General features: G+C 32.8%; 2 protein-coding genes across 3 annotated transcripts; both read right to left on the reverse strand.

Moving 5' to 3' along the window:
• Positions 1-7,664: 7,664 nt before the first annotated feature.
• On the reverse strand, positions 7,665-12,758 carry HDA3 (histone deacetylase). Of its 2 annotated transcripts, none has more exons than XM_006578590.4 (6): positions 12,076-12,758; positions 10,864-11,304; positions 10,625-10,767; positions 9,615-9,705; positions 9,414-9,532; positions 7,665-8,002 (listed from the first exon to the last, which is right to left on the reverse strand). In XM_006578590.4, the coding sequence occupies exons 1-6, from the start codon at positions 12,637-12,639 to the stop codon at positions 7,963-7,965; spliced, it is 1,398 nt and encodes a 465-aa protein (XP_006578653.1). In that variant the 5' UTR covers positions 12,640-12,758; the 3' UTR covers positions 7,665-7,962. The 2 variants fall into 2 exon arrangements, with proteins under 2 accessions (XP_006578653.1, XP_003523097.1); XM_003523049.4 differs by having other exon boundaries at positions 7,665-7,999; positions 12,076-12,753.
• Positions 12,759-17,725: 4,967 nt separating this feature from the next.
• On the reverse strand, positions 17,726-18,304 carry HDA4 (histone deacetylase; the record flags this gene model as incomplete). Its single annotated transcript, XM_006578591.2, has 1 exon — positions 17,726-18,304. A coding segment is annotated over exon 1 (579 nt), but the record flags the coding sequence as incomplete, so codon positions are not given.
• Positions 18,305-26,785: the final 8,481 nt, after the last annotated feature.

Below are 26,785 nucleotides of genomic sequence, written 5' to 3' on the forward strand. Positions count from 1 at the left end.
TCTTATATATAGATATTGTAAAAGAATATGAAAAGAATATAATTGTAAGATATGCTTGGGTTGTTCCAACTTCCAACGGGCATAAGATACTCTATCTGAGGAGAAACTTTAGGCCATTGCAATATTGCCTAATTTTTATGAAGCCCTTGGTAGTAGGGTTTTTGGGATTTAAAAATGCCACTCTATGCAGAAGCAAACAGTGATCGAATTTGGAAAAGGTGGGTTCATATTTATTTATTTATTTTAATTAGCAAACTGTACGTACATGGGCCAATAGTTGTGAATTGCGCAGAAAGATCACCAAGGTCCTCACACAATTAACGTGGAAGGTACAAAATATGGACTAAGAAAGCCTTTCATACTCCATTTTGTTGGATGGGGCAACCATCTGAAGAAGATTTAGATCCCTTCAAAGACTAAATTAGATTAAAGCAAAACTTTATGTCAATATTTAAAATTTTGTGACATATGGTTATTTATTTTAAAATAATGGTAATATATATTAATTGCCAATTGAATTAATTTATACAAATTAATTATATTGTAAATTAAGTTTGTGTAATTAATAATTTATGGATCCAATGTAACTCCTTTAACAGTTTAGAGCTTAATTGGACACCTTTCAAACCAAGTTTGGAATATATTGAGACAAAAATCTCAAAGCAAAAAATTGTTTGTTAAATTAATCTGCAAATCTTTGAACCATTTGATAATTTTAAATTATTTTATTGAACCATTTTTTCAATTAATTGGATCCTAAACTTATATTTATTTTTTAATTAGGTTATTTGAGATCTAATTAAAAAATAAATATAAGTTCAAAGATCCAATTAAAAAATTGAAGGGCCCGTTTAATAATGACAAATAGTTCAAAAATCTAATTAAAAATATCAAATCTTTACTGACCAATATTAATTCTCACCTCTGCAAGCTAATATTCACACCTCTAGTAAAAAAATTAATAACAAGACAAGATATCAGCAATTTAGAGAAAAATGATCAGGTGCAGCTCTTGTGTTTATTCATCAATGGCGGAAGCTTATATACATGTGATCCATGGTTGTTATAACCGAAAGCTAACTATCCTAACTAACTTCTCCATAACCAACCTAACTAATACTGTTAAGAGCCCCCCTTAAGCTGGGAATGGATATTCATCATTCCCAGCTTGTTACAAAGGTGCTGAAAAATGACAGGCGTCAGGGCCTTGGTGAATATATCCGCGAGTTGCAGGGATGATGAAACTGGAAGGAGTTTGATGAGACCCGAGTTAATCTTTTGTCGGACAATATGGCAATCTATCTCAATGTGTTTGGTTCGTTCATGGAAAACGGGATTCGTGGCTATTTGAATTGCAGACTGGTTGTCGCAATATAAGGTTGTTGGTTGAATGAATGTGGCGCGAAAGTCTTTAAGCAGAAAAGTCAGCCATTGTAGCTCGCAAGTGGTGGAGGCGAGAGCTCGATACTCAGCTTCGGAGGAGCTACGCGACACGGTTGATTGCTTCTTTGATTGCCAAGAGACAAGGGAAGAACCAAGGTAAACCAAGTACCCCGTAGTAGATTTCCTCGAATCTTTACACCCTGCCCAATCCGAGTCACTGAATGCTCAAAGTTGGGGAGTGCCCGTGGCGGCGAAGAAGAGTCCTGAGTCTGGTGTACCCTTGAGGTATCGAAGGATGCGAAAGGCAGCTTGAAGATGAGTGTTGGTAGGAGTGGCCATGTACTGGCTGAGTTGCTGGACAGCATATGTTATATCGGGTCGTGTGTTGGTAAGGTATATGAGTTTGCCTATCAATCTTCTATAGGAGGATGAAGACTCAGCTGAAAGAAGGCTTCCTGAATTTGCTTGCAGCTTTGTGGAGTAATCCATTGGTGTTGAGTTGGGCTTGCAACCTAGCATTCCTGAATCACATAAAATATCCAAGGTATACTTACGTTGACACAGATGGATTCCCTCAGAGGTGCGTGCAATTTCGAGCCCAAGAAAGAACTTCAAATCTCCAAGGTCCTTAATTCTGAACTCGCGATCCAAGAGGGTGATCATAGTTTGTATTTCAGCTATGTTGTTTCCAGTGAGGATGATATCATCCACGTACACTAAGAGTATTGTAGTGATGACTCCTGTGAAGCGCAAGAAGAGTGAGTGATCTGCATTCGATTGTTGGAACCCATGAGAGCTTAAGAAGCTAGATAACTTCATGAACCATTGTCTGCTAGCTTGTTTAAGCCCGTAAAGAGACCGTTGAAGACGACACACAAGCTGTGGATTGTCAACCGAAAGACCTGGTGGTATTTGCATATACACCTCTTCGTCAAGTTCTCCATGGAGAAACGCATTGTTGACGTCCAGCTGCCGTAGATGCCATTGGTTGAGTGCAGCTAAGGCAAGAAGAAGATGAACTGTAGTGAGCTTTGCTACCGGAGAGAATGTGTCGAGGTAATCCAACCCCTCCATTTGGGTGTACCCTTTTGCAACTAATCGCGCTTTGTGTCTCTCTATGGAACCATTTGCCCGATACTTGATTTTATATATCCACCTACATCCAATAGCTGTCTTGTGAGGGGGAAGAGGTGTGAGTCTCCATGTGTTGTTCGACTGGAGAGCCTGTAACTCGACCTTCATCGCCTTAATCCAGCAGTCATGGCTAGAAGCTTCGGCGTATGAGGAGGGTTCTGTTGTTGAGGAGATGCTCATGACGAAATTCCTGTGTGCAGGTGACAAACGTGAGTATGAGAGCACTGAACTTAGAGGGTAACGAACAACCACCGAAGTATTTGGTGTAGATGAAGCAAGGTCTCTGTGATAGTCTTGGAGATATGTCGAGGCATGTTTGGCTCTTGTGGAATGCCTAAGGTGTGGAAGAGGTTGCTCATTTGAAGGTTCATTGGATGAGGGTACTTATATCGTGGGTCGTGATGAGCAATTTTCTATTTGTGGGTCAAGGTTCTTGCCGGAAAAGGATCCCGGAGAGGGAGCTGAATTTTCTGAGTTTAAATGTTGGATTTCAGAATAATATGGAAAAATGATCTTCATAAAACGTGACATTTCTAGATACTGTAACATCATTAGAATGCAAATCATATACAAGATATCCTTTTGTATGCGTTTTAAAACCAATGAAGATGCATGGGTGTGCCCTAGCATCAAGCTTTTGTCGATTTGCTTTGAGCGTATTGATGTAACACAGACATCCGAAAACTCGAAGATTAGAGATATCGCATGGATGCTTATGAAACTTTTCGTAAGGTGAAATATCATGCAAGTATGGTGTGGGGATGCAATTAATCAAGTATGCGGCATGCGGCAAGGCGTAACACTAGAAACTAGGTGGTAGACTCGCCTGAAACAAGAGTGCGCGTGTGATATTGAGTAGATGCTGATGCTTTCGTTCCGCAACACTGTTTTGTTCTGGGGTTTCGACACATGTAGTTTGGTGCATGATTCCTTTTGATGCATAATAATGATGCATGAAGAACTCGACCCCATTATCACTTCTTATGATTTTAACTTTTCCATTATACTATGTTTCAATGAATGCAATGAAATTCATAATGACCTATCGTGTTTCAGCTTTAGACTTCATGAGATGTACCCATGTAAAGCGTGAGCAATCGTCAACAATTGTTAGGAAATATTTGTGTCCATGCATTGATAGTTTCGAACACGGACCCCATAAATCCATGTGAAGTAAATCGAAAACATGAGATGCATGTGAACTGCTAGGAGAAAATGGCATTTTCTTGTGCTTTGCATAAATGACATGTGTTGCAGACAAAATTTTTGTTATTTCTTAGAAGAGGATAATAGGTTTTCATACATTGTATTCTTTCAGCTGAAGGGTGACCCAACCTAAAGTGCCAAAGGTCTATGGGAATTACATTGCATCGAGGATGGGTGATGGTAGAGTTTACAGCTTTGGTGGTCAACTAGTTTGGTATCAGGTGATAGAGACCATGCTTTGCTTCAACTATACCAATCTTCATATGGTTGTTCATTTCCTGCAGTACACACGATGTGGAAGAAAAGATTAATTCACAATTAATAGAAGATACAAGCTTTGATATCGAAATAAGGTTGAACGTGAAGGTGGGTATATAAAGAACATTGTGTAAGGTTATGTTGGGCGAGAGCTGAACTGTTCCTGAATGGGTGGCATGAACATATTGGCAATTCGAAAGTTTTACTATGATTGGATTGATTCGTCTATGGGAGTGAAGGTTATGCAAGGAGCAGGTTACATGATTTGTAGCCCCTGAATCTAATATCCAGGAGGTGGAAAGCGCACTGGGAGAAAGTGACATACCTGGGTTTATTGGAGTATTGACGGTGCATGAGGAAATTGAAGCAACCTGTTTGGGTTGAGTGGGTGTCGTGTTCCCGGCGGATGGCTCCTGGATTAAGGCAAGAAGTGCCTTGTACTGCTCAGGGGAGAAGCGAACGAACTCATGAGACTCGTGATGCTGAGCTTGATCATCAGTGGCTTTGCTTTCAACTGCCACTACGTTGTTCACGGTGGTCCTTCCACTGTAAGGCTTGTATCCCGGCGGGTACCCGTGTTTCCGATAGCAGAAATCCACTGTATGTCCTATCTTGCCGCAGTGGGTGCACGTTTTTCTTCCAATGTTACTCTTATTCTTTGCATCGTAATTAGAGGGCACTTCATGCTTCTTATAACACGCACTTTCCACATGACCAATACGTCCACAAAAATCGCAAGTGGTCTTTGCGGCGTTAATGGAGATATCTTTGGGTTCGAAGTTGATACTTGGTCCGGTGTTACCTAGCAGTTGCCTTTCCTGTTGAGCTACATAGGATAATATTTTGGATATGGAGGGTATGGGATCCATGAGAAGAACGTGAGAGCGAATGTTAGCGTATTGTTCGTTCAAGCCTCGCAGGAACTGCATAGCTCTATCCTCGAGCTTTCGTTGCGCGATAATGGTGAAGGCATTGCAGGAGCACCTGATATTACAGGAACAGATGGGATCAGGTCTAAAGTTCTCGATCTCATCCCAAATTACGCGTAGACGAGTGAAATACTCAGTCACTGTGAGTGAGCCTTGCTTCATTGTTGAAGCTTCTTGCTGGAGGTCGGAGATTCGCAGAAGATCACCCTGTGAATATCTTGATTTCAGATCGTGCCAGATTTCCTCAGCTTTGTCCATCCAAAGTATACTTTGACGTATGGAGGTAGCCACTGAGTGAACTATCCACGAAACAACCATATTGTTACATCGACGCCACGCTCCATGCATTCTATCCGTTTTCAGTGGTTCAGGCGCGCTACCATCTATGAATTCTACTTTGTTCTTGGCACTTAATGCAATGACCATGGACCTACTCCATGAGTGGTAGTTAGTTGAGTCTAGGACTGGGGAAACGAGGGCAGTGGCCGGGTTCTCGCTCAGATGGAGGTATAGATAACTCTCCGTGTTGTTGATTGATGCTTCATTCATGGTGGATTATTGTGGGTAGTGGAAGGAGGAACGTATGCGCAGCAGAACTCTTCACTAGAAGAGCTCTGATACCATAATAACAAGACAAGATATCATAAGGAAAGAAAGGACTAAAGCAATTTAGAGAAAAATGATCAGCTACAGCTCTTGTGTTTATTCATCAATGGCGGAAGCTTATATACATGTGATGCATGGTTGTTATAACCGAAAGCTAACTATCCTAACTAACTTCTCCATAACCAACTTAACCAACCTAACTGATACTGTTAAGAAAAATACCGAGATTAAAACCTTCAAAGCAAACCCAAGGAGTAGTTTAGATGGACAAAACTAAGGCTAGATCAGTTGAGCCAATAAAATATAAAAATACACAACAAAATAAAATAAGACAAGATTATCCTATCATATCTGATCACCAAATAAGTCATTATTTTCACTAAATAAGAATGACAATGGACACTCTCGATAGGTATTATGTTATTTATCTCCATATTCACATTTAAAAAAATTATTCATACGAGTGCACATATAAACTTTAATCCTTATTTTTGTTCCTACTAAATACTTGTATACTCACACCCACCACCTACTCACATTTATGTGTAAAATCAATAAAAAAAATATTATTTAAAAAGGTATTGAAATTAAATGAATTTTTTTAAAATAATTTAAACATAACATTAAATCAGGCAAACATAAGTGATAACCAAATATTAGAAATATATTCATTCTTAACTATCAATGTTCTAATTCTTAAATTTAATAATCAATACTATGTTTTAGTAATAAAATTAAACTAATTAATAAAATATATAATTATAAATACATGTAAAATATTTTAATTCAATTATTACATATATAATAGGTGCAGGTATGAGGCGGGTCAGATAATATAATACCTATTCGATTATTCGTACACACATCTCCATTAAAAATTACGGATAAATATCCGATCCTAAACTTTTTCTCATTGAACAATTACCCTACCTATTTACGAATATTTTTGAAGTACCATAGGATATAAGTACAATGGCATCTTTACATTAAAAAAATTGACCCAAAAAATAACACTTTTCTTTTAGATATAAAGGGTCATAGACCCCTCAAGCTCAATACAAATGTATCCCTAGAAAGGCCCAGTGACTCAGTCAACTCACTCACTGCACGTATATCCTTTGTAAAGAATGGACCAAACAAAAGGATTATAATAATTAATAAGGGATTGTATCATTTACAGTTTGCATCCACTGTCTAAGTAAACTTACGCACCAAATGATATAAACTTTTCAGCTAAGATTAAAACGGGTGCGTGGGGAGTAGAAAAAAAAAAGTTTGCAAAGGGAAAAAATTATCAATTGGAAAATCAAAATAGCATCAGTCTCTATGTTGCCTTACATCTATTTTTATAAAGGTTAAATTATAATTTCAAATCCTCATAATATTTAAATGATATAAAATAATTTAAAAAAAATCTATATATTATAATAAAATAAGAACAAATGTTTATATATTTAATAATTTATAAAATCAAAATTACAAAATTAAAAATATAAGAAAATTATAATTATAATTTAACCTCCTCCACATACGAACAAAATATAAAGAATACACTTTTTCATATAGTTAATTTTAGCATAATCTTTAGCTTTGGTTGAAATTTATTGATAAAGCTTTTAAGCAAAGATCAATCCAAAAAAAGGCAATGAATATGCTAAATGTACCAAGGACCAAGAGAAAATGTACTTGAGTTTTGTGTGTTAACAAGTGTCATGAAAGAAAAGGAGTTTGTTGACTTCTTACAAGTATGAGTGTGAAGATAACAGGCTTCTGATTCGAAACTAACTAGAGTGGCAGAATACACTTTTAAAGAGAGTTTATTCTTCATTCGAAGATTAATGCGAATGCATCACGTAAATTCAAAAACCCGAATGGTGTGATTTACTCTACAATAAATTCTTAAATTATATAGATTAATATTAAAATTGAATAAGTTTTGTAAATTTGGCTATGTAATCACAGCCTATTAGATTAGGTAATTCAAAATATATATATTTTTTTACTAAAATTGTATTTTTGATTTATTTACTTTTTGATGACTAAAGAATGTTTTTTCGATAATAACTCACTTTAAGGGGGGAAATTTAAACCTATTAGAATAAATATTAAGAATAGAAATTAATTTATTTTTTAAAATAACCAAAAGGGTAAAATGGTAATTGTGTATATTTTTCTATTGAAATTTAAAATCCGGTCCGCCAAAGCAAACATGCAAGGCAATGTTATTTTCGGGGGGTGGTGTGTTCTAAAAAGTAGAAACCCGCCATTACTAGGGCACCATCCCCCAACAAGCCAAAGGCAACACTGCTCCCTACTTTATCCATAAAAAGTCTAGAGAAAATATGCAATAGATCAAACAGCAATAAGCTTCCCACTAATTTGTAAAATGCTAAATCTGGTACTTGCTCTGTTCTATCATTATTAAGATGAGGGATGCACTCCTGCTTTAATCTTTATCTTCGTCCATGTCATCTGCAACAGACCTGCTGCATATAGTGTATAATTCTTAGCTTTTGATAAAATGAACCAAATGTAATCACATTCATTTGCTATTGATCACATGACCTATTCAACAACATATTCTCTTAATCTCGAATAAACAATGAGCTTAAAATTGAGCTGAATGAACTTTGCACCCTAATTTATAAGGCTTCATGCACTCTCAAGTCTCAGACTGATTTATGTAATTAAGCATGTTATACCCTTTTTATTGCAATATTATTTTTATTAAAAATTAATAGATGCACATAAGGCTATTAATATCAGCAATGCTTATACACAAGTAGGATTGAAAGAAATTTTGGGAATATTTAGATGGGCAGGTTGGTTCATGGCTTTCCAGAAGTGAAAAAGATTCTAATAAGTAAGGATCTAAATAGACCATGTTGACACTGAGGCAAGGCAATTTGCAGGAACCAACAGTAATTTTGGTTTTGAATATCTAAATCTAAATGAAGGAGAATCTATTCTTAACTTCTCAATGACATGTGATTTCAAGATTATGAACAGTTGTGTTAAGAAATGGAAGGGACATCTAATCAACTTATAAGAGTGGAATCTTAAGGTCACAAATTGATTTCTTTTAGTAAAGAACTTGCAAAGATTGCAAGGTGATTCCATAAGGAGAGTCTTGTGCACAACTCAAGGTCTTGATCCTTGATAAAGATGCAAATCCAAGAATCAAGTGGTATCAGCTCATGAGTGATAACATTTGACTTTTAAGAAGAAATTATTGGAGGAAGGCAATTAAAAATCACAAGGTAGTGTCACCCTCATCGGAGATAAGATGTTTAAAAAGGTTAGAAAGGTTGTTTATATAATTTTAGGGGAATCAAAAGGTTTTGAACTGAGAAATAGAGAATCTTGGTGGTGGAATGAAAATGATCAAGAAAAGGTAAGAAACAAAAAGGAGTGTTTTAAGGCATTACTCGAGCGCAATAATGTTGAAAAATTGGCAAGGTATTGAAAAGCTAGATATGAGACAAGGAAAACTATGAGTGAGCCACGATACAAAGTTTTTGAATTTTATTGAGATTGAGTTTGAGGATGGTGAACTTAAGATATATGTGTGCCAAACATAGAGAAAGGAAATCAATAGAATGGGACCAAATAACAAAATTAAATCTGAAGAAACAAAAGTAGTGGTTATAGATCAAAATATCAAAAAGAGAAGCTGTGAAACTTAGTAACAAGAGTTGTGAAAGTGAGGCTGGAGCTTAAAGACCACTACACTATCTAGCCAAAACTTCAATCAAAAGAGAAGCGGGAGCTTCAAGGCTACATAGAGCATTAAGGTTACAGACTCAAATAAACCCAAAATATACCTACTCTTACACTATAAAGAGTGATAAACTGAATGGATTTACTTTTCACTTTAAAACAATTTACAACCCTTACCTCGTTTGTGCAGTTAAATCAGAGTTCTTTGAACTAGCCATGTCATCATCATGATCCGAATCAAAATCTTCACCACTCCATATACGACGTTTTGGCCTTACATCCATGTCCTCCTCTTCCTGAAACCATTTACTGAATAAAATCAAATAAAAAGAGGAAAACTGAAGAGCAACAATATGTGCAACTAGTTAGAGTAACAACCTCTTCTGGAACTTCGATGACCGATGGTGTTGTTTGAAAAGGTGCACTGGGTGCATGGGGAAGCCTGGAAAGTTGTTCCAGTAATGTATTCCTGGAAAATCAATTAAAACAATCCATTTTAATCAAATTTAGCTTCAAGAAAATCCTAGCAATTATACTGGATGTTTGAGTAACAAATAACTAGATGAGAAAGAACAGAAAACATTTGATAAACATTCAACTGTTACCGCACACATCAAGCTAATACTTTAACATGACAGAATAGAATTCCCTTTTTTGGTCTCTAGGGTGATATCATTTACCAGCTAGGTAGGGGGATTTGAAGCTGGCTCCCCAACCATTGGCGGGAAGGTAGGTTATCAGTTATCAATTTGACTATTGCTGAAGTGGCAGTAAACTACTTCTATAACATACTTTGCATATATATTGTAATCTGGAGTAGGAAAGCTCCATGTCAGGTCTGCTGGTAGACATGAAAAGGCATTTGGGTATAGATCATAATCAAAATTGTAAGTTGTAACCACTTCCCAGTGTAAGCCAACCCCCCACCAACACAAACACCCAGAGAGACTTATATGGGCACTATATGCATGACAGCATGAGAAATCGGAAGCTCTAATCCTGCTAAGGTTCAGTCCCTGTCCCCTGGCCTCAGGCACATAGGAGAGAAAACGTGCTATGGTGGCTTTAGATATTTGACATCTAGAACAAATACAATACATGTTTTCAATTCAAACCAACCCAACAGGAAGGGCCATCTTCCAAGTCAAAATTATAGCTTGTTCAGGCATATGCAATTATTAAGAAGATTCTAAAAAGTCAAAGCATCGTATTTGCAGAAAGGATGTGACTTAGCTACAGAAAAAATATAGTGCATCTGACTAATTAGATTTACAAGTATTAATTAATTATTCATGGCCAATATGTTTTCCTCAATCATGATGAAAAAAGAATTGAAATCAGAATCATCAATTGTGATGCACAAGAAAAGGCAGCTAATGTAAACTCACCGAATTTTTTCCAGATCCCTGGGTGTGTTTAGGTTTTCCATTGTGGATGGCTCAACATGAAGATTATAGTCCGGGCCAAAATATTCATAATATTCATTGTAAGGCAACTTAGGACTAGGCTCCACTCCTACTGCCACTGCAGTCTAAAACAAAGAAAGTGCAAAATAGTAATCAATAACATTATTAGGTCATAACCAAAGTACATTTACATTCCCGTCCAAGTAGGTAAAGAAAGGGACCTCATAACACCAACAACGAGCAACATTGCGAACCGTATATCCTCCCCCACCCAAGACCATTAGAGGGACATTGAATGATCTAAGGAAACGAAGGCAATCTGCATGGCCCTTCACAGTCAAGTTGAAGCAACCCAACCGATCACCAGACAACGAGTCAGCTCCACATTGAAGAACAACTGCATCCGGTTGATAAACATCCATGACTTTTTGAATGATGGGGCGAAACAGACCACGGAAAGTCTCATCATCCAATCCATCATTGAGTGGGACGTTTAGAGAATAATTCTTTCCAGCACCCACCCCAATGTCTTTAATGTGCCCAGTTCCTGGGAAAAAATCCCCAAACTTATGAAATGACACTGTCATCACCCTATCAGTAGTGTAAAATGCCTCCTCAACGCCATCTCCATGGTGAACATCAATATCAATATACAGCACACGCTGACCATCATCAAAGAAAGCATAGTGTGAACAATGAAATCGGAAAAGGAACAAAGGAAATTTAATTTAAATAAAATTAACAAAACAAACACATATATAACAAGTATCAGAGAAGCAGCTTTTGTATAAGTAAAACCATAATTTTGATTTTCACATGCAGAAGAACTACAGAAGAAATAAAAACGGATAAAATAGGTTTATAGTCCCTCAATATCTGCAAATTCAGTTTTAGTCCCTACATTTACTAAAAGTGATTAGCGTTTGTATGAGTGTTAAGCAAAATTGATTTTGAAGTGATTGTGATTGTTTATTTTAAAAGTAGTAAAACTTGCTATAAATTTTTTTATCTAATACAGAAGCTACTAAAGTTGTTTCATCACAAAATCAAATTCCGGACCAAGAATCAATTCTTCAATGTAATAAAACCAAACATGTGAAAATTCACCTAAAATCACGCTAACTAGTGTTCAACATGATCCTAGATAATCTAACATGAAACCAAACACGCACCTAGAGTCTCTTAATGTACCAAAACGGTGTTTCTTTGGGAACTAGGGGTGTTCATGGATTGCATTGGTACGAGTTCAGGGTAAAATTAAATCCAAACCAATCATATGATGCGGGCACACATTCTAATGCACGTTTTGTGAGAAGTAGGAATTCGGAGTTTTTTTATTCAACGGCCGTTTGGGGGTCTCCCAACGGTAAACCAAATACGCACATCGTCATTGGTTTGCAGTGTAAACAGAAAAGAAAAAGGGAAAAAAATACCCTATGAACTTTGAGAAGTTCTAGAATGCCGAGAACAATGTCGTTAACATAGCAAAACCCGGAGGCCTCGGCCTTCTTGGCGTGGTGCAGGCCGCCGGCCCAATTGATGGCGACGTCGGCGTCTTCGCGGTTGAGGCGGACGGCGGCGCCGATGGAGCCGCCGGCGGAGGCGCGGCAGAAGTCGAAGAGGCCGTCGAAGACGGGGCAGTCCTCGCCGACGTTGAAGCGCTTGAGCTGACGGTAGTGGGAGTGGGAATTCTCGGAGAGGATTTGCGGCGAGACGGTGGAGAGGAAGTCGACGTAGTCGTCGGCGTGGAAGCGGCCGATGTCGGCCTCCGCCGCGGGGAAGGGGCGGTTGACCTGCATGCGGCGGTGGAGGCCGTAGTGAACGATGAGGTTGTGGGCCATGCGAATGCGGTGAGGCTTCATCGGATGCCCTTGCCCGTAGTAGTAGTCGCCGATGCACGGCTCGTAGAAGTACGTTACTCTCCGCTTCTTCGCGTCCGTGCCCACCGAGGGCAACGAAACGCCACTCTCTGTCTCCGCTCTCTCCCCTCTCGCCATAACACTCCAAACCCTTCTTTCTCCCTCTGCTTCTTCTCACTTCCTCTCTACACAATCCACACTGAACTTTCAAATTTATAAGGCACGCATCCTTTCGTTATTTCTATCATTCCTCAACTATCTCTCAAATCTAGTTAATTGAACTAAAATTTATAAAATTATCAAAATGTCCTCCAATTTTGCAAATTATGACATTTTAATTCTTATCTTTATCAGTTCAAAGATTAAAATAGTTGTATATGATAGTATTTTTTAATTATGCTATAAACTTGAAGTATTTATCAGTTTTATTTAAGATTAAATTTTATTGAGTAATTTAATTAGTCATTTCTAATATGATTTTTTTCCTATACCACATTTTTTATTAACATGTAGGGATAGAAATAGGTTGAATATTCAACAAGAATTTATGGTCTAACCTACATTAGGTTCGAGTTAGAATGGATCGGGCCAAACTTTAAAAAAAAAAAAATTTTGGCATGAACCATAAGTATTTTTCATTGGAGACAATTGTGTTGAATTGGATAAGATTACTATGGGTAGTACAACTCTCCCTCCAAATATATAACACAATTACATAATCAGAACTCAAATTCAAGATCTTTGTTTAATCATCATGCATTACAATTGTAGCAATTTCATTTAGGCATGCAAGGTGCTCAATGAAATGGAGGTTAGAAATTTATACACTTAAAACAATATGCTTTATGGGTATGCTAAATTGGGCATGATAAAGCAAGTTAGGAGCTTCTTCTATCAATCGCCTCATGCAAATTATGTATCCTAAAATTCAAGGATTGTTAGGTATGTATACAATGCTAAAAATTATCGAGACTTTGAGATTTTATGGATAATAAATGAGTTTAGCCTTGCCAATGTTCTAATTGTTTTTGTAAAGTTGAAATAATTTGAATTTTGTAGGCAAGTTTAGGGGTAGGTTTTACTTGTCAAGTTCTCATCCAATGTGGTTATACCTATCTAAATAGTGAATGCTTATGTCAAGGGTGAAAATATGAAAGATGCAAGGAGATTATCTAAGGACATGTCACTGAAGGGAGAAGACATAAGAAGGAGGAAGAGAAAAAAAATGAAGAGAGGAAAAAATAAACAAGGAAGAGACAACAGACTCAATTGTCAAAAATTTCCTATTTGACAATAGTTGTCAAAAATTGTCCCTTCGACGGTAGTGTGTGGTGGAAGCATGTTCAATTTCATATAATTTACACCAACTTTACACTACCAAAGTTATTAGTGGTGTTAGAACACCAAAGGTTAACAAAGTTGCTTGACAACCGATGGTAGGGACTAAAACATAAAATAAAAAAATGCTTGTATAGGAGACAAAATCTTAAGTTTCTATATATAAGGATTAAAATGCAAAGCTTAAACAAGTGTAGGGACAAAAAAGTAATTAAGCCCTAAGAACATTATTTATTTGTTAGTAACTAAGTATTTTTTTTATTTAATATTTAGTTTTTCCTATATTTATCATTGCATATCTCGCTAATTTTTTTACCTAAAATATGATTAAAAATTATACAATAAGCAAGGTTAAATTAAGTCACTTCATAAGATTAAAATGAATGTAAAGGAAAAATGAAAAAAAAAAGTATAGGAAAAAAATTACGCTTGATTGCACTATTGATCTCTCAGGTAAAGGTACAATTTTGGTCCCCAAGTTTCAATTGTGTAAATTAGGACGTTCAGGTATCATAAATTTTCAATTTTGGTCCCTTCATCAGTCTTTCAAAAAAAAATAGATAGATTTTGCTGACATAATACTACATGATAACATGTTAATGGTGTGACAGTTGATGCATTGCATTACACATATGCTAATGATGCTTAATTAAACTTTTAGTTTCTCATGTATCACAATTTTGATGGACCAAAATTGTAATGTTATGTCAACATATGTGTCAGGTAACATGTTAACTTGCACATCATCCTCCAATGTCATGTTATTAAAATATGTTAAAAATTTAAGAGCAAATTGCATTGGCCTCCTCTCTATTTAGAACTTATTACAATCACACCCCCTCCATTCAAATAAATTTCTTTTGCCTCCCTCAAACCACTATCGTTTCTACGATGTTAAGTTGTATGAAAAATATCAAAATAACCCTTATGACTTAGTCCGAATCTCATTAGCCCAAGCACTCATATTTGTTCTCTCAAAATAGAAATCCCAAATCTATTAGGGTTTCTAAAAAAAGGAGTTCAAGTTTGAAACAATCATGTTGTTGGTCTCTCAAGGGAGTATTGTTGGGCGCTGCTGTATTTTAGCGTCATCAATTTGTATTGTTGGCAGAGGGGTTTGGTTGGTGAGCAGTTTGTATTCTTTGTCACTAGATCCTCCTCCATCGCACTCCCTTGTCGTTATTGGCTTCTTATTCTTCATTGCCAAAATATGATGTTGTCGACAACGTAACCTTAGCCCCATGATTATCGTCTCTAGCTTCTTCGACTCAAACATCGTCGCTAATGTTTCTCCTTCTCATAGTTCCTCATTGATGCCATGACCTCCCTTTGATGGATAAAAAATGCAAAAGCAATTATAGGTGTGAGTTGAACGATTCCCTTCTTCAACAACTTTGACTGTTGGGTTCATTTGTACAAATATTACTCATTTTGTTAATTTGTTTTGGGCTTTGTAACAACAATTGATATGGAGCTTTAATTTGTTGGTTAATGAAGTTCAACAATTGACCTAGACAAGGGTCCCTTTGAATTGCCCATTTGATTTGGAGATGTTTGAATTTTTAGTGCTTAGGTTTATGTTTTCAATGCTTTTTATTTTATATTCATCTTGTTATTGCCAAGAACAAACAACTAAAGTTTCTATGTTTTCCACTATTAAAGTTTCCTATCTATCAGTGATGCATCGAAATTCTTGAATATTAAATTCCATGTGATTCAAGGCTACATCCGAAGTAAGGCTACAAGTGTCTAGTTATTCAGAAAGAGGAAAAGGAAAAAAAATAAAACTACAAATTCAATCTCCATGTACAAAATCAAGAAACAGAGATCTTTTAAAAACTGAAAATATGGTTCAATTGAGAGAAGGTGAAAATGAGTCTGTTTTGATTAATGTTTGATATGATTACACTAGTTGCTAAATGAGGCAAGTCAGTATTGAATGGTGGTTGTTGAATGGAGGGTGGAAGAAAAGGGTAAAATTGTTTTTAAATTCCATTAAAGAAGCATGTGCAGTTCACATGATGAATTTTTGTTAATAGAATCTAAACTATAGCGATGCAGGGGATGCCATTGCAACAGAGTTGCAAAAGTTAAGGGTAGCAGTGGGTATACAAACCCAGATCTGCAAACCAGTCTATTCAGCTTGCAAACCGCATAGATAATGAACCTATTTGTTAAAAGTTCATATGGCCATAGGCAAATTTAGGCTCAGAGTATGAAACCCCCAGACTTGCAGACTTAATCTATGGGTTCACAGACTAACCTGATAAACTGAACACATAATGGTTGTTGTTGTGTGTTTTGGGTGATTAAGAGAAACAACACAACTCAATCTTAAACCCCAACTTAGTAACTTACAACTCATAATCTCAAGTCCTTCTTCCTCACATTGCCTCTCCTTCAAGGTCACGTCATTGCGCATTTCTCCGATAGTCGCAATCCAGTCTAGCCACCATCGTGTAGTGTTTATGCCTCTCTTGCAGTTATAGTCGCACTCAAATGCTTCTTCAATTGTTCCTTGCATTGCCTCACCCCTCTTTCAAGGTCATGTCATCGTGCCTTTCTCTGGTCATCACACTCCAGTTCGACCACCGTCGTGCAATGTTCGTACTTTTCTTGCAGTTACAACTCTACCCAGGTCGCACCACCTCCGTCCATATCTCCTATCATTGTTGTGCTACCGTCACCACACTGTTGTCACTCCACCGTGGCTTGTTTTTGTTCTTGTGATCGTGATCATAAGTGAACAGATAATAGATTTTGTGTGTGTTTCTTTTTCAGATTACTATTTAAGCCCACAAACCAGTCCGCTTAACAACAAACTTTGATAGATCAAATACAAACCTAGAAAAAAAGATCATTTATCTCAAAGACCGAACTTATTCGGTCGGTCTAAAACACGGACATCAAAGATCGGGCCTCAAACAAGCTAGGCTGGTTTGTACACCCACCCCTAGTTACGGGGTTTTATGTAAGGGTAATTTAAATAGTGGGTGTCGGTGTGATAAACACTAATCTGATAGGGTGATTGCGGGTGATTGCAATTTGCTCTAAATTTAATAGAAGACTATTAAATAGACAAAAATCACACAATTGTGATACTTGGAGGACCTAATTTTCTCAATTAAAACCTAATGGACCAAATATGTGTCAAGTAAAATGTTAAATGTCTCATCATCACCCAATGTCATGTCATTAAAACATGCTAAAAATTTAACAGAAGACTGACAAATGGACCAAAATCACACAATTATGATACTTGGAGGACCCATTTCGCAATTAAAACCTTAGGGACCAAAATCACAAAATTCCAATACCTATGGGACCAAAAGTACAATTAAGAAAAAAAAATGAAGTACTAAAGTCTAAAATCTAAAATGAATTAATTTAAAAGTTAAAAAATAGTTGATCAAGTTATCAAATAGATTTAGGTTGAAAAGGGATAAATCGAAGAATTGAACCAATTATATTTGGTGTAGTTTGAATTTTAAGGAAAAAAAACCAATTAACTCAACCAAATTTATTAATTTGATTTGGATTGTTGGATTCATCAAGTCGATCCAATCTAATAAATACCTCTACTTGAAATTTAAAGACTAAAAATATATTAAATGTTGGAAAAGATTAAATCCAAATTTCTAGATATTTTGACGAACTATAACATATTTTATTTGGAAAAAGGAAACAAAAAAATAGGTCATCAAATTCATGTTTAGACAATAAATTTGAGTATAACAAGTGGTGTTTTGTGAAATCAAAATCAAAATAGGAAAGCAATGGTCACACTTATTCCTATTTTTCATTGGCTTCAATGTCTTTCAATTCTATTTTGTTTGTTTTTGTGTTTAAGTTTTATTAATAAAATTTGTGATAAAGACATAGAAAAGGAAAAGAAAAATACCCTATGAACTTTGAGAAGTTCAAGAATGCCAAGAACAATGTCGTTGACGTAGCAAAATCCAGAGGCTTTAGTCTTTTTAGCATGGTGCCAACCCCCAGCCCAATTGATGGTGATGTCGGCATTGGAGCAGTTTAGGCAAACAGCAGCACCGATAGAGCCGCCAGCAGAGACACGACAAAAGTCGAAAAGGCCGTTCAAGATAGGGAAATCCCCACCGATGTTGAAGCGCTTAAGTTGGCAATAGTTGGAATCAAAGTTTTCAGCAAGGATCTGTGGTGAAACAGTGGACAGGAACTCGACATAGTCATCGGAATGGAAGCGAGCAATGTCAACCTTGTCGGCAAGGAAAGGGCGATTGATTTGCATGAGTCGATGTAGCCCATAGTGGACGATGAGGTTGTGGGTAATGTCAACACGAAAAGGATTCATTGGGTACTCTTCACCATGATAGTGGGCGTCGATGTTCGGTTTGTAGAAATATGTCACTCTACGCTTATTTGCATCCATACCCACAGATGGTAATGAAACACCATTCTCTATTTCTGCTCTCTCCCTTGTTGCCATTATTTTCTCTCTTTTCTCTCTACTTCCGTCAACCAAACACTCCAAACCCTTCTCCTCTCTCTCTCTTTCTCTTCTCCTTCTACGACCTAGTGTTTCAAATTTATATGATATGTATAATTTGATTGTTCTAACATTCCAAAACTGTCCCTCAAATTTTAATTAATTGAATTAAATCTTGAAAATTATAAAAATATCCTCTAAATTTTCAAATTATGACATTTTAATTCTTCTCGTTATAAGTTTAAGAGGGGCGTTATCAATACACTTTTTTCAACACATATTCTCTTATTGGTTAAAGTTACTAAAAACTTCAAAATTAGAAGAAAGATACATTAAATAAGAAATGAAATCCACCAAAATTTGTGATTTCTAATAAATTTAAACCAATAATAAAAAATATTTTTAGAGAATGTTGCTAGCATTTTTATAAGATTAAAAAATTATAATGATTATATTCGATAGTAACATCATAATTTAAAAATAATCTTCATTTTTCTGCAACAAAAATATTTTTCATTCAAAAATATCAAAAAGTGGATAACATTTTTATAATTTTAAAAATTAAAGTAATGAATACTTATGAATGGAAATCAAAAGTAAATATATAATTTTAAAAAATTAAATTAATTAACTCCTAATTTTAATATATTATTCATGCAACTAAAATTTAGTGTTAATTTTAATTACATCTGTCCATTAAATAAATTGTGAATCAAAGTAAGGTTAGAATATTCTCTTAAAAAATACCACATTTAGTACTTGATAATGATTCAAATAAAATTGACAAAAAAACACTTATGCGGGAAAATGTAAGTCAAATTAAACACGTATACTTTATTTAAAAAATAGAAAATTATGTGTCCAACTTAATTTTGTATGTGTTTTTGTTATTAGAGTAGATTTGTTGTCTTGAATAGTTTAAATTTTTTATATAATTATATTTGTTAAGATTTTTAATCATTTTAATTAATTAACTTGAATTATAAAAACAAAATTTGTATATATTAACTATTTAAGTGTTACTTAAAGTACATTATCTCTATTTTTATATATAAAAAACAAATTCCTAATTCATCAAAATTAATAAAGTAGTTAAATTGGCTTATTTCAAATAATATGATCATAAATTTAAATTTTATTTAAAAATATCCATAGAATTATATATTAATTGATTTAAATGGTGGTTAAATATAATCACACTAATAGCAGGGAATTTGAATAATTTTTTTATCCTAAGTTTTAACCTTGTTCCCATTGTAAGAAAAAAAAACATGTAATCAACCAACATGTAGATTTTAATCAAAAACTTGTAATCATCATTGGAGATCAACATGAATAGTCAAATTGTCTTGCTCACGGGTTATACTAACAATAAATATTATAAATGTATTTTCTGTGTACTTTTAAATATAATTTTTAATATTAATTAAAATTTATAATTAGACTCGCTTTTAGGAGAATGAAATTTGTTAAATGAAAATTGAGACACACGTTATTTAATAATTTTAAATAAATTTAAATGTACTTAAAGTGTTACTAAAATAATATAAATAAAAGGAAAAAATATAAATATAATATAGAGATGAAAAATAAAGAGAGATGTTATTTAACAATAACTTTTTAGTTGTTTATTAACCAACGATGATGGTCACACTAACATGTCAATGCTAAATTAAGATAAAGTGTTAATTTCATTTTGATCTCGAAGTTTTCAAACATACCGCCAAAAACCTATAGATGAATTATATGTATATAAATTATTTTACTTTTTTAAAAAGACCTAAATATCAACTTAGTTATTGTAAGTTCTCTTTTTTTCAAGTTTTGTCTCTAAGTTTTTTTTAAAGGTATCTTACAATAGAAAATATAGCTAGAACAATATCATTTCAGTTGATTTATCTGATGGTTTCTTTTGTTCATTTTGTCTTTATATAGTTTATATTTTTTCAATTTTAATATTGACAATTTTTTTTGCTTATTTTAGTCCCAATAAATTTTGCATTATTTTAATTTTATCCTGTAAAACGTAAATTTAAAAGGATTAAAATGAAAAAATTAAAAACTTAAAAGAATTAAAATTTAAAGATCACAAAATTATAAGGACAAAAATGAAAAAAAAATAGAGGAACCAAAAATTGAAAAAAATATAAACTTTTAGGAATTAAAAGTGAACAATTTTTTTATAAGGGACTAAAATTAAAAACACAAACTTACATGATTGAATTGGTATTTAAGCCTTTTAGGAATAAAAAATTTAATTTATAATATGAAAGTATTTAATGTATGCATGTATTTAATATTATTAATAATTAAAGATAAAAAGTATTATTAATAATTCATAAAAAAAATTAATGTTATTAATAAGTACTTATAAAATATTAAATAATATTATTTATGATATTTATTAAATCTAATATATAAATAAAATTAATAATATCATTAAATATAATATTTATGAAATATAATATTCTTTAGGTAGAAATACAATGCATTTTAAAAAATTAATAAATGCTTATTAAATATATAACTTTTTTATATAAACTTATCTATATTACCAATAAGTAGTTGATTCGAGTGATATTGAGTTGAGATCTTTTAAATAAGGTATCAAATTGGAGTCTTGTTGGAAAAAAAATATAATTAAAAAAAAAAATTTACTAAAATTGATTAATCAAAATTTTCAACAAAAATTAATCATTGATAAAACCTATAAATATGTTACGCCAATGTCAAGATGATCCAGGAAAAAAAACTTATATAAACTAAAAATGTATATTGAAAGTAATGATTACAAAATCATCATTAAATAATATTATTTATTATATTTAATAATACAATATATAATTAATATTAGATAATACATACACTTTACTAATGTAGTATTTATATAAAATTATTTATTAAATATAATATATAATTAATATTACATACGCTTTATTAATATAGTATTTTTATAAATATTAAATAAAATTATTTATTATATATGTATAAAAAGTATTAGTCATTATATTTATTAAATATAACATATAAGGGATCGGATCCGTTACCAGAATCTCTTATAACATACAGCAAATGTATGTATTTTTTTTAATTCTTGCAATAAATGTTAACCATTGAATTCAAATAATCTAATGGTCTTAAATTTTCCAAACTGATTTTTTTATAAAAAAAAAGTAAAAATAAACGCCTAATAAAAAAATGCGACCTAAAATCAATAAGATAGATTACATTCTGAGTCTTGATGCACATATGAACCTCTGAAATTTAATTCAATTAAACTTTATGTTAAAAAAATGTTTGTAATGGGATCTCAATTCAATTGAAGAATTACTTTTGTGATAGTTAATTACACTCCTTTCATTTATTTTTTAAAAGAAACACGTAAGCAAAATTTAGGGCATTTTTAAATTAAAATTTGTAAACTTAATTTGAATTAAACTAAGTTTACAAATTGAGTTTAGTAAATAAAAGCAACTCAAGTTGTGTTTTTCGAGGATAATTTTAAAAATCAATATTTATATAATATTATAATATTCATACGATAAACAGAAAAAAAATCATAAATATATATTTACTGTATTATTCATAAAATAATATATTATCTCAAAATAAATATATATTGACTTGAGAATAAAATTTGTTTAGTTTAAGATTCTATATTAACAATTTAATTATATGCGGATTATATTAGGTTTTGGTTAGATCTAATTTGGTTTCCAAAATTTTAATTGGATTGGAAGGGGTCATGAAGGATTCCATCTCCCTCTGTTTCAAAATACATGTTCATTTTGGAGAAATTTTTTGTTTCAAAATACATGTCCATTTGATAGTTTAAGGATGCATTTTGACTATTTTGCCCTTGCCTACTAATTAATTGGATTCTAGTTTTTTGTCCACAATAATTAATTCCCATTTTAAGATTAGAGTATAATTAATAATGGAGGGAAGTTTTTTCAATTGAGTTTTAAAAAACTTTGATAACCGAACTATGCCAATTGAGCTTTTCAATACCGAAGCAAAAATAATGTCATTTAGTAGTATTGGTATTGCCAGTATGTATTGGTATTGTAATTTGATTAACTTTAATTAATTTTGGTATTGAGAGTAATTATGAGGTGGGATAAATAAATATAAAATGGAGAAAATAAAGGACAAGGGTAAAATAGGAACTTTTGTGTCAAATTAGCCTGTCCTTGGTTACCACAATTTCTCAAAAATGGACATGTATTTTGAAACGGAGGGAGTATTTTCTAAGTACACCGCTAAACTCCTTTTATGCCCCTTAATTACCCATTATACCATTTTTGGTACACCTCTTTTGCTTTCTAGAAATGTATTTCTAAAATTACATATATCTATTCTACAAATGTATTTTCAGAACTATGATTCATAGTTCCAAAGATATACTTCTAGATTAGGTATATATTTTTTTAATAAAATATCACTTAAGAATTAAGATGGTTGGTAAGAAATAAAAATTAAGATGATAAATGTTTATCTTACATCCATATTTGTTAGTTTTATTTTCATCTTATCATTAGTATTATTTAAATCCTATGTAAAATTTTATTTTCATCTTATCTTTATTATTTTTTAAACATATAATATTATATTTCCATCATTATTATACAATATTTTCACAAAAATTTAATTGAATTTGTCGATTCACGGATTGAATTTGATCCCCTTACACTCTTAATTCCAATCCATTAATAACACTTGCTATTTACACACCTATTTTTCTAAGTACAGCCTTGTACCCCATTTCTACATCTTAATTATCCATTATATCCTTTTTCTTAAAGAAGTACACCTCTTTTGCTTTTTGGAAATGTATTTCTAGAATTGCATATACCTATTCTAGAAATGTATCTCCGGAACTATGATTCATAGTTCCTAACATATAGCTCCTGAGATATACTTCTGGACTAGGTATATATTTTTTAATAAAATATCACTTAAGAATTAAGATGGTTGATAAGAAATAAAAAATAAGATAATAAATGTTTATCTTGTACCCATGTTAGTTAGTTTTATTTTCATCCTATCATTAGTGTTCTTTAAATCCTATCTAAAATAAGATAGGATAAAAATAAGACTAACAAAGATGGGTATTCAATAAGTGTTTATCATCTTTATTTTTAATTTATCGTCAATCATCTTAATTATTAACTGATATTTTATTGAAAAATATATATCTATTCTTGAAGTATATCTCTGGAACTATGATAATAGTTCTAGAGATACATTTTCAGAATAGGTACATGTAATTCTAAAAATACATTTTTAGAAAGTAAAAAGGGTTTACTTTTTTAAGAAAAAGGGCAATTGAGAGGTAGAAATGAGTGTACTTAGGGAAAACATAGGTATGAATAGCAAGAACCTCAACTGATTTATTCCTTTGAGGCCACTTAGAAATTGGATTTTTCTTCGTGCACCCAACATAACTTCTTCTACACCAAACATAAATATTAAAATCCCAACCTTACTCATGTTTACTTCTTTTTCTTCTTTCGTTCGTTGTTTTTTTTTCATATATCATTCTCTGTTTTGTTTTGGCTGAGCTCCTCCTTCGTTGTCGTGGTTGGTTTGGTCGAGGTGCATTGTCGTGGTGGTTTGTTTGTAGTTTGTGGTTGTCGTCGTGGTGGGTGTTGTGGTGCAACGACAAAGGAGGTAAGTTTTTTTGTCTGCAACTTGAAATTTGATCTGTGTGAATTCGTAATATACATATGGATCGACAATCCGTAGGATTCATACGGATTGATAATCCGTAAGTTTCATACAAATTGACAGTCCGTATGATTCATACAAATTGGTAATCTATAAGTTTCATACGGATGTTCTTACGGATTATCAATCCGTATGAATCATACGGATTACCAATCCGTATAACCTATTTTTTTTATAAAAAATATAAATTTAATTTTTAATTTTTTTTATAAATTTAGTTATATTTTTTAATATATTTATGTAAATATTATTTCATTAACTAGTTTATGCAAGTGTATAAAATATGAAAATTTAGATATAAATTTTCATATATATGCTTATCAATTTCAATGTAATATATTAGTATATGTAGTAAAAAAATAATAAAATTGTGTGATAATATATGTTAAAAAACATATTTATTGATTTATCAACATACTTATCTAGTGTAGAAGACTTTAAAATAAATTTCAACATGGAACTTTTTTTTAAAATAAATAGATTTATTTATAATAATTAGAATTATGTATGGTGTTTTTAGGTGTCATTAGTTTCTAATTGATTTTTTAATGTTTTGTTAAAATGAACAAAAATTAGTGGATATATGACATCATAATGGGTGAAGTTAATATGAATGAAGACAATGGAAATGAACTTGATGTGTTTGAAAATATATATTGTTTTGATGCCTTCAATACTTCTCAAGTATTGATATTGTTTTGTATTTTGTTAAAGTAATTAAATGAATGTCCCTTAAAGCCTAAACATGTATTATTCCTTTTGAAGGTGTTTGCTACCTGTGATGATGTTTTGCATTGGGCTCGCTTTATTGTGTATGATATTGGTTTTGTGGCGGTGATAATGAGGTCAGACACAAATACTAAAAAGAGAGGAAAGACCTCATATGTTTTAATTGGTTGTGAGAGAAGTGGAAAATATAGAGCAAACAAGAAAGATTTAGTACGAACAGTGACTGATTGTAGAAAATGTGATTGTCCCTTTAAGCTACGTGCGAAATCAGTGTTGGGAGGTGAAGGGTGGATGGTGAAGTTAATATGTGGGACTCATAATCATGCATTGACTAAGTCATTTGTTGGACATCTATATGTTGGTCGATTGATTGAGGATGAGAAGATTATTATTGGTGATATGACAAAGTCATGGTCAAACCAAAGAATATTCTTCTCACTTTGAAGAAGCACAATGTCAACAAGAGTATAACAACAAAGCTAGTATACAATGCAAGATATGCATACCGTTATTCTATAAGAGGCAATAATAGTGAAATACAACAACTAATGAAGCTTCTTGAATGCGATCACTATATTCATTAACATAAACTAAAGGATGAAGATGTTGTACGTGATATATTTTAGACTCATCCAAATGTAGTGAAATTAACCAATGCCTATAATTTGATATTTCTCATAGATAGTACTTACAAAACAAATAGATACAAGCTTTCCTTTACTTGACATTGTTGGTGTGCACATACTAGGATGACATTTTCAGCTGCATTTGCCTATTTGAAAGGACAACATATAAACAATGTTGTTTGGACTTTGAAATGGTGTCAAGGTATTTTTCTGAGACGTGATGCAATACCTTAAGCTATTGTTACTGATAGAGATTCAACATTGATGAATGTAGTGAAAATTGTTTTCCCTGAGACAACTAACTTGTTGTGTCAGTTTCACATTGATAAGAATGTGAAGGCAAAATGTAAAACCCTTTTGGGTTAAAAAAATGCATGAGATTATGTCATGGAAGCATGAGGGAGTTGTTGATGAATTGGCAAGTGCACCAATGCGTCCCAAGTAGTAAAGTTAAAACAAAAGTTCGAGTTCTGAATCCACAGAGACTTTGTTTGTACTTAGGTAGATGAATATTTTGTTAATAAAAGAAGTTAAAGAAAATTGACTTGAAAAGGTTATGAGAAAAACAATAATTTAAATTAACAAAAAATTAAATCAAACAAGAGGAAAAATTAAACAAGAATTTAATTAATTAATTAAAGATAGAAAAGATGAGAAAATCCAATAATATTGTAGAAGGAAATTCAGAAGATGAGGATGTTGAGAACTTAGCATACCAGAGTTATTTTGTAATGTTAATAATTTTTCACTATTTATAATTATTTCAATTTACACATGTATCTACCAGTATACTCTAACTTTGGTCCCCCGCATGAAAGAGCCTAATTTATCTATTTTCTCTCCCAAATCCCTTTGCAGAGCTAAAATAGTAAATTGTATTAAGAATAGAGATGTATAGCAGGTTAAACAAATATCAATTTATCCCTAGTGAGAACTTTATTTAGATACTTTTTCCTAGTTCTATTAGAAAATAATGTTTCCCAATGCTACCCATAAAACTTACCATGAAAATGGATGATTAAGCCATAAGCAATAATATTAAGTACAAGAAAAGATAATGCAAATGTAATATTCATAAATAGATAGGAAGAGAAATTACATCAAGAGTAGTTGGTTGTCAAGTTTTCAACAAAAGATTTTAGTCTCTCATTGTCATGGAGGTTTTACAATTGCAAGAGGGAAAATATTTAAAAAGGGGAAAAAAGATAAGAAAGGGAATGGAGGGAAGGAATGACTCTCAATGTTTGCTTCTCCGTCTTCTAACTTTTGTCTTCTATAAGGAATTGTATTTTATTGAAATTTCTGTGTGTCTTTTCCTTCTTCTCTCTTCTTCTATCTTCTTCTTTTATAGGTGTAGATTAACAGGCTTCTGAATTAGTCTATTTTTCTTAATTAG

The sequence above is a fragment of the Glycine max genome, chromosome 4 (genome assembly GCF_000004515.6).
Source record: "Glycine max cultivar Williams 82 chromosome 4, Glycine_max_v4.0, whole genome shotgun sequence".
In the NCBI taxonomy this organism is placed as follows: Eukaryota; Viridiplantae; Streptophyta; class Magnoliopsida; order Fabales; family Fabaceae; genus Glycine; species Glycine max.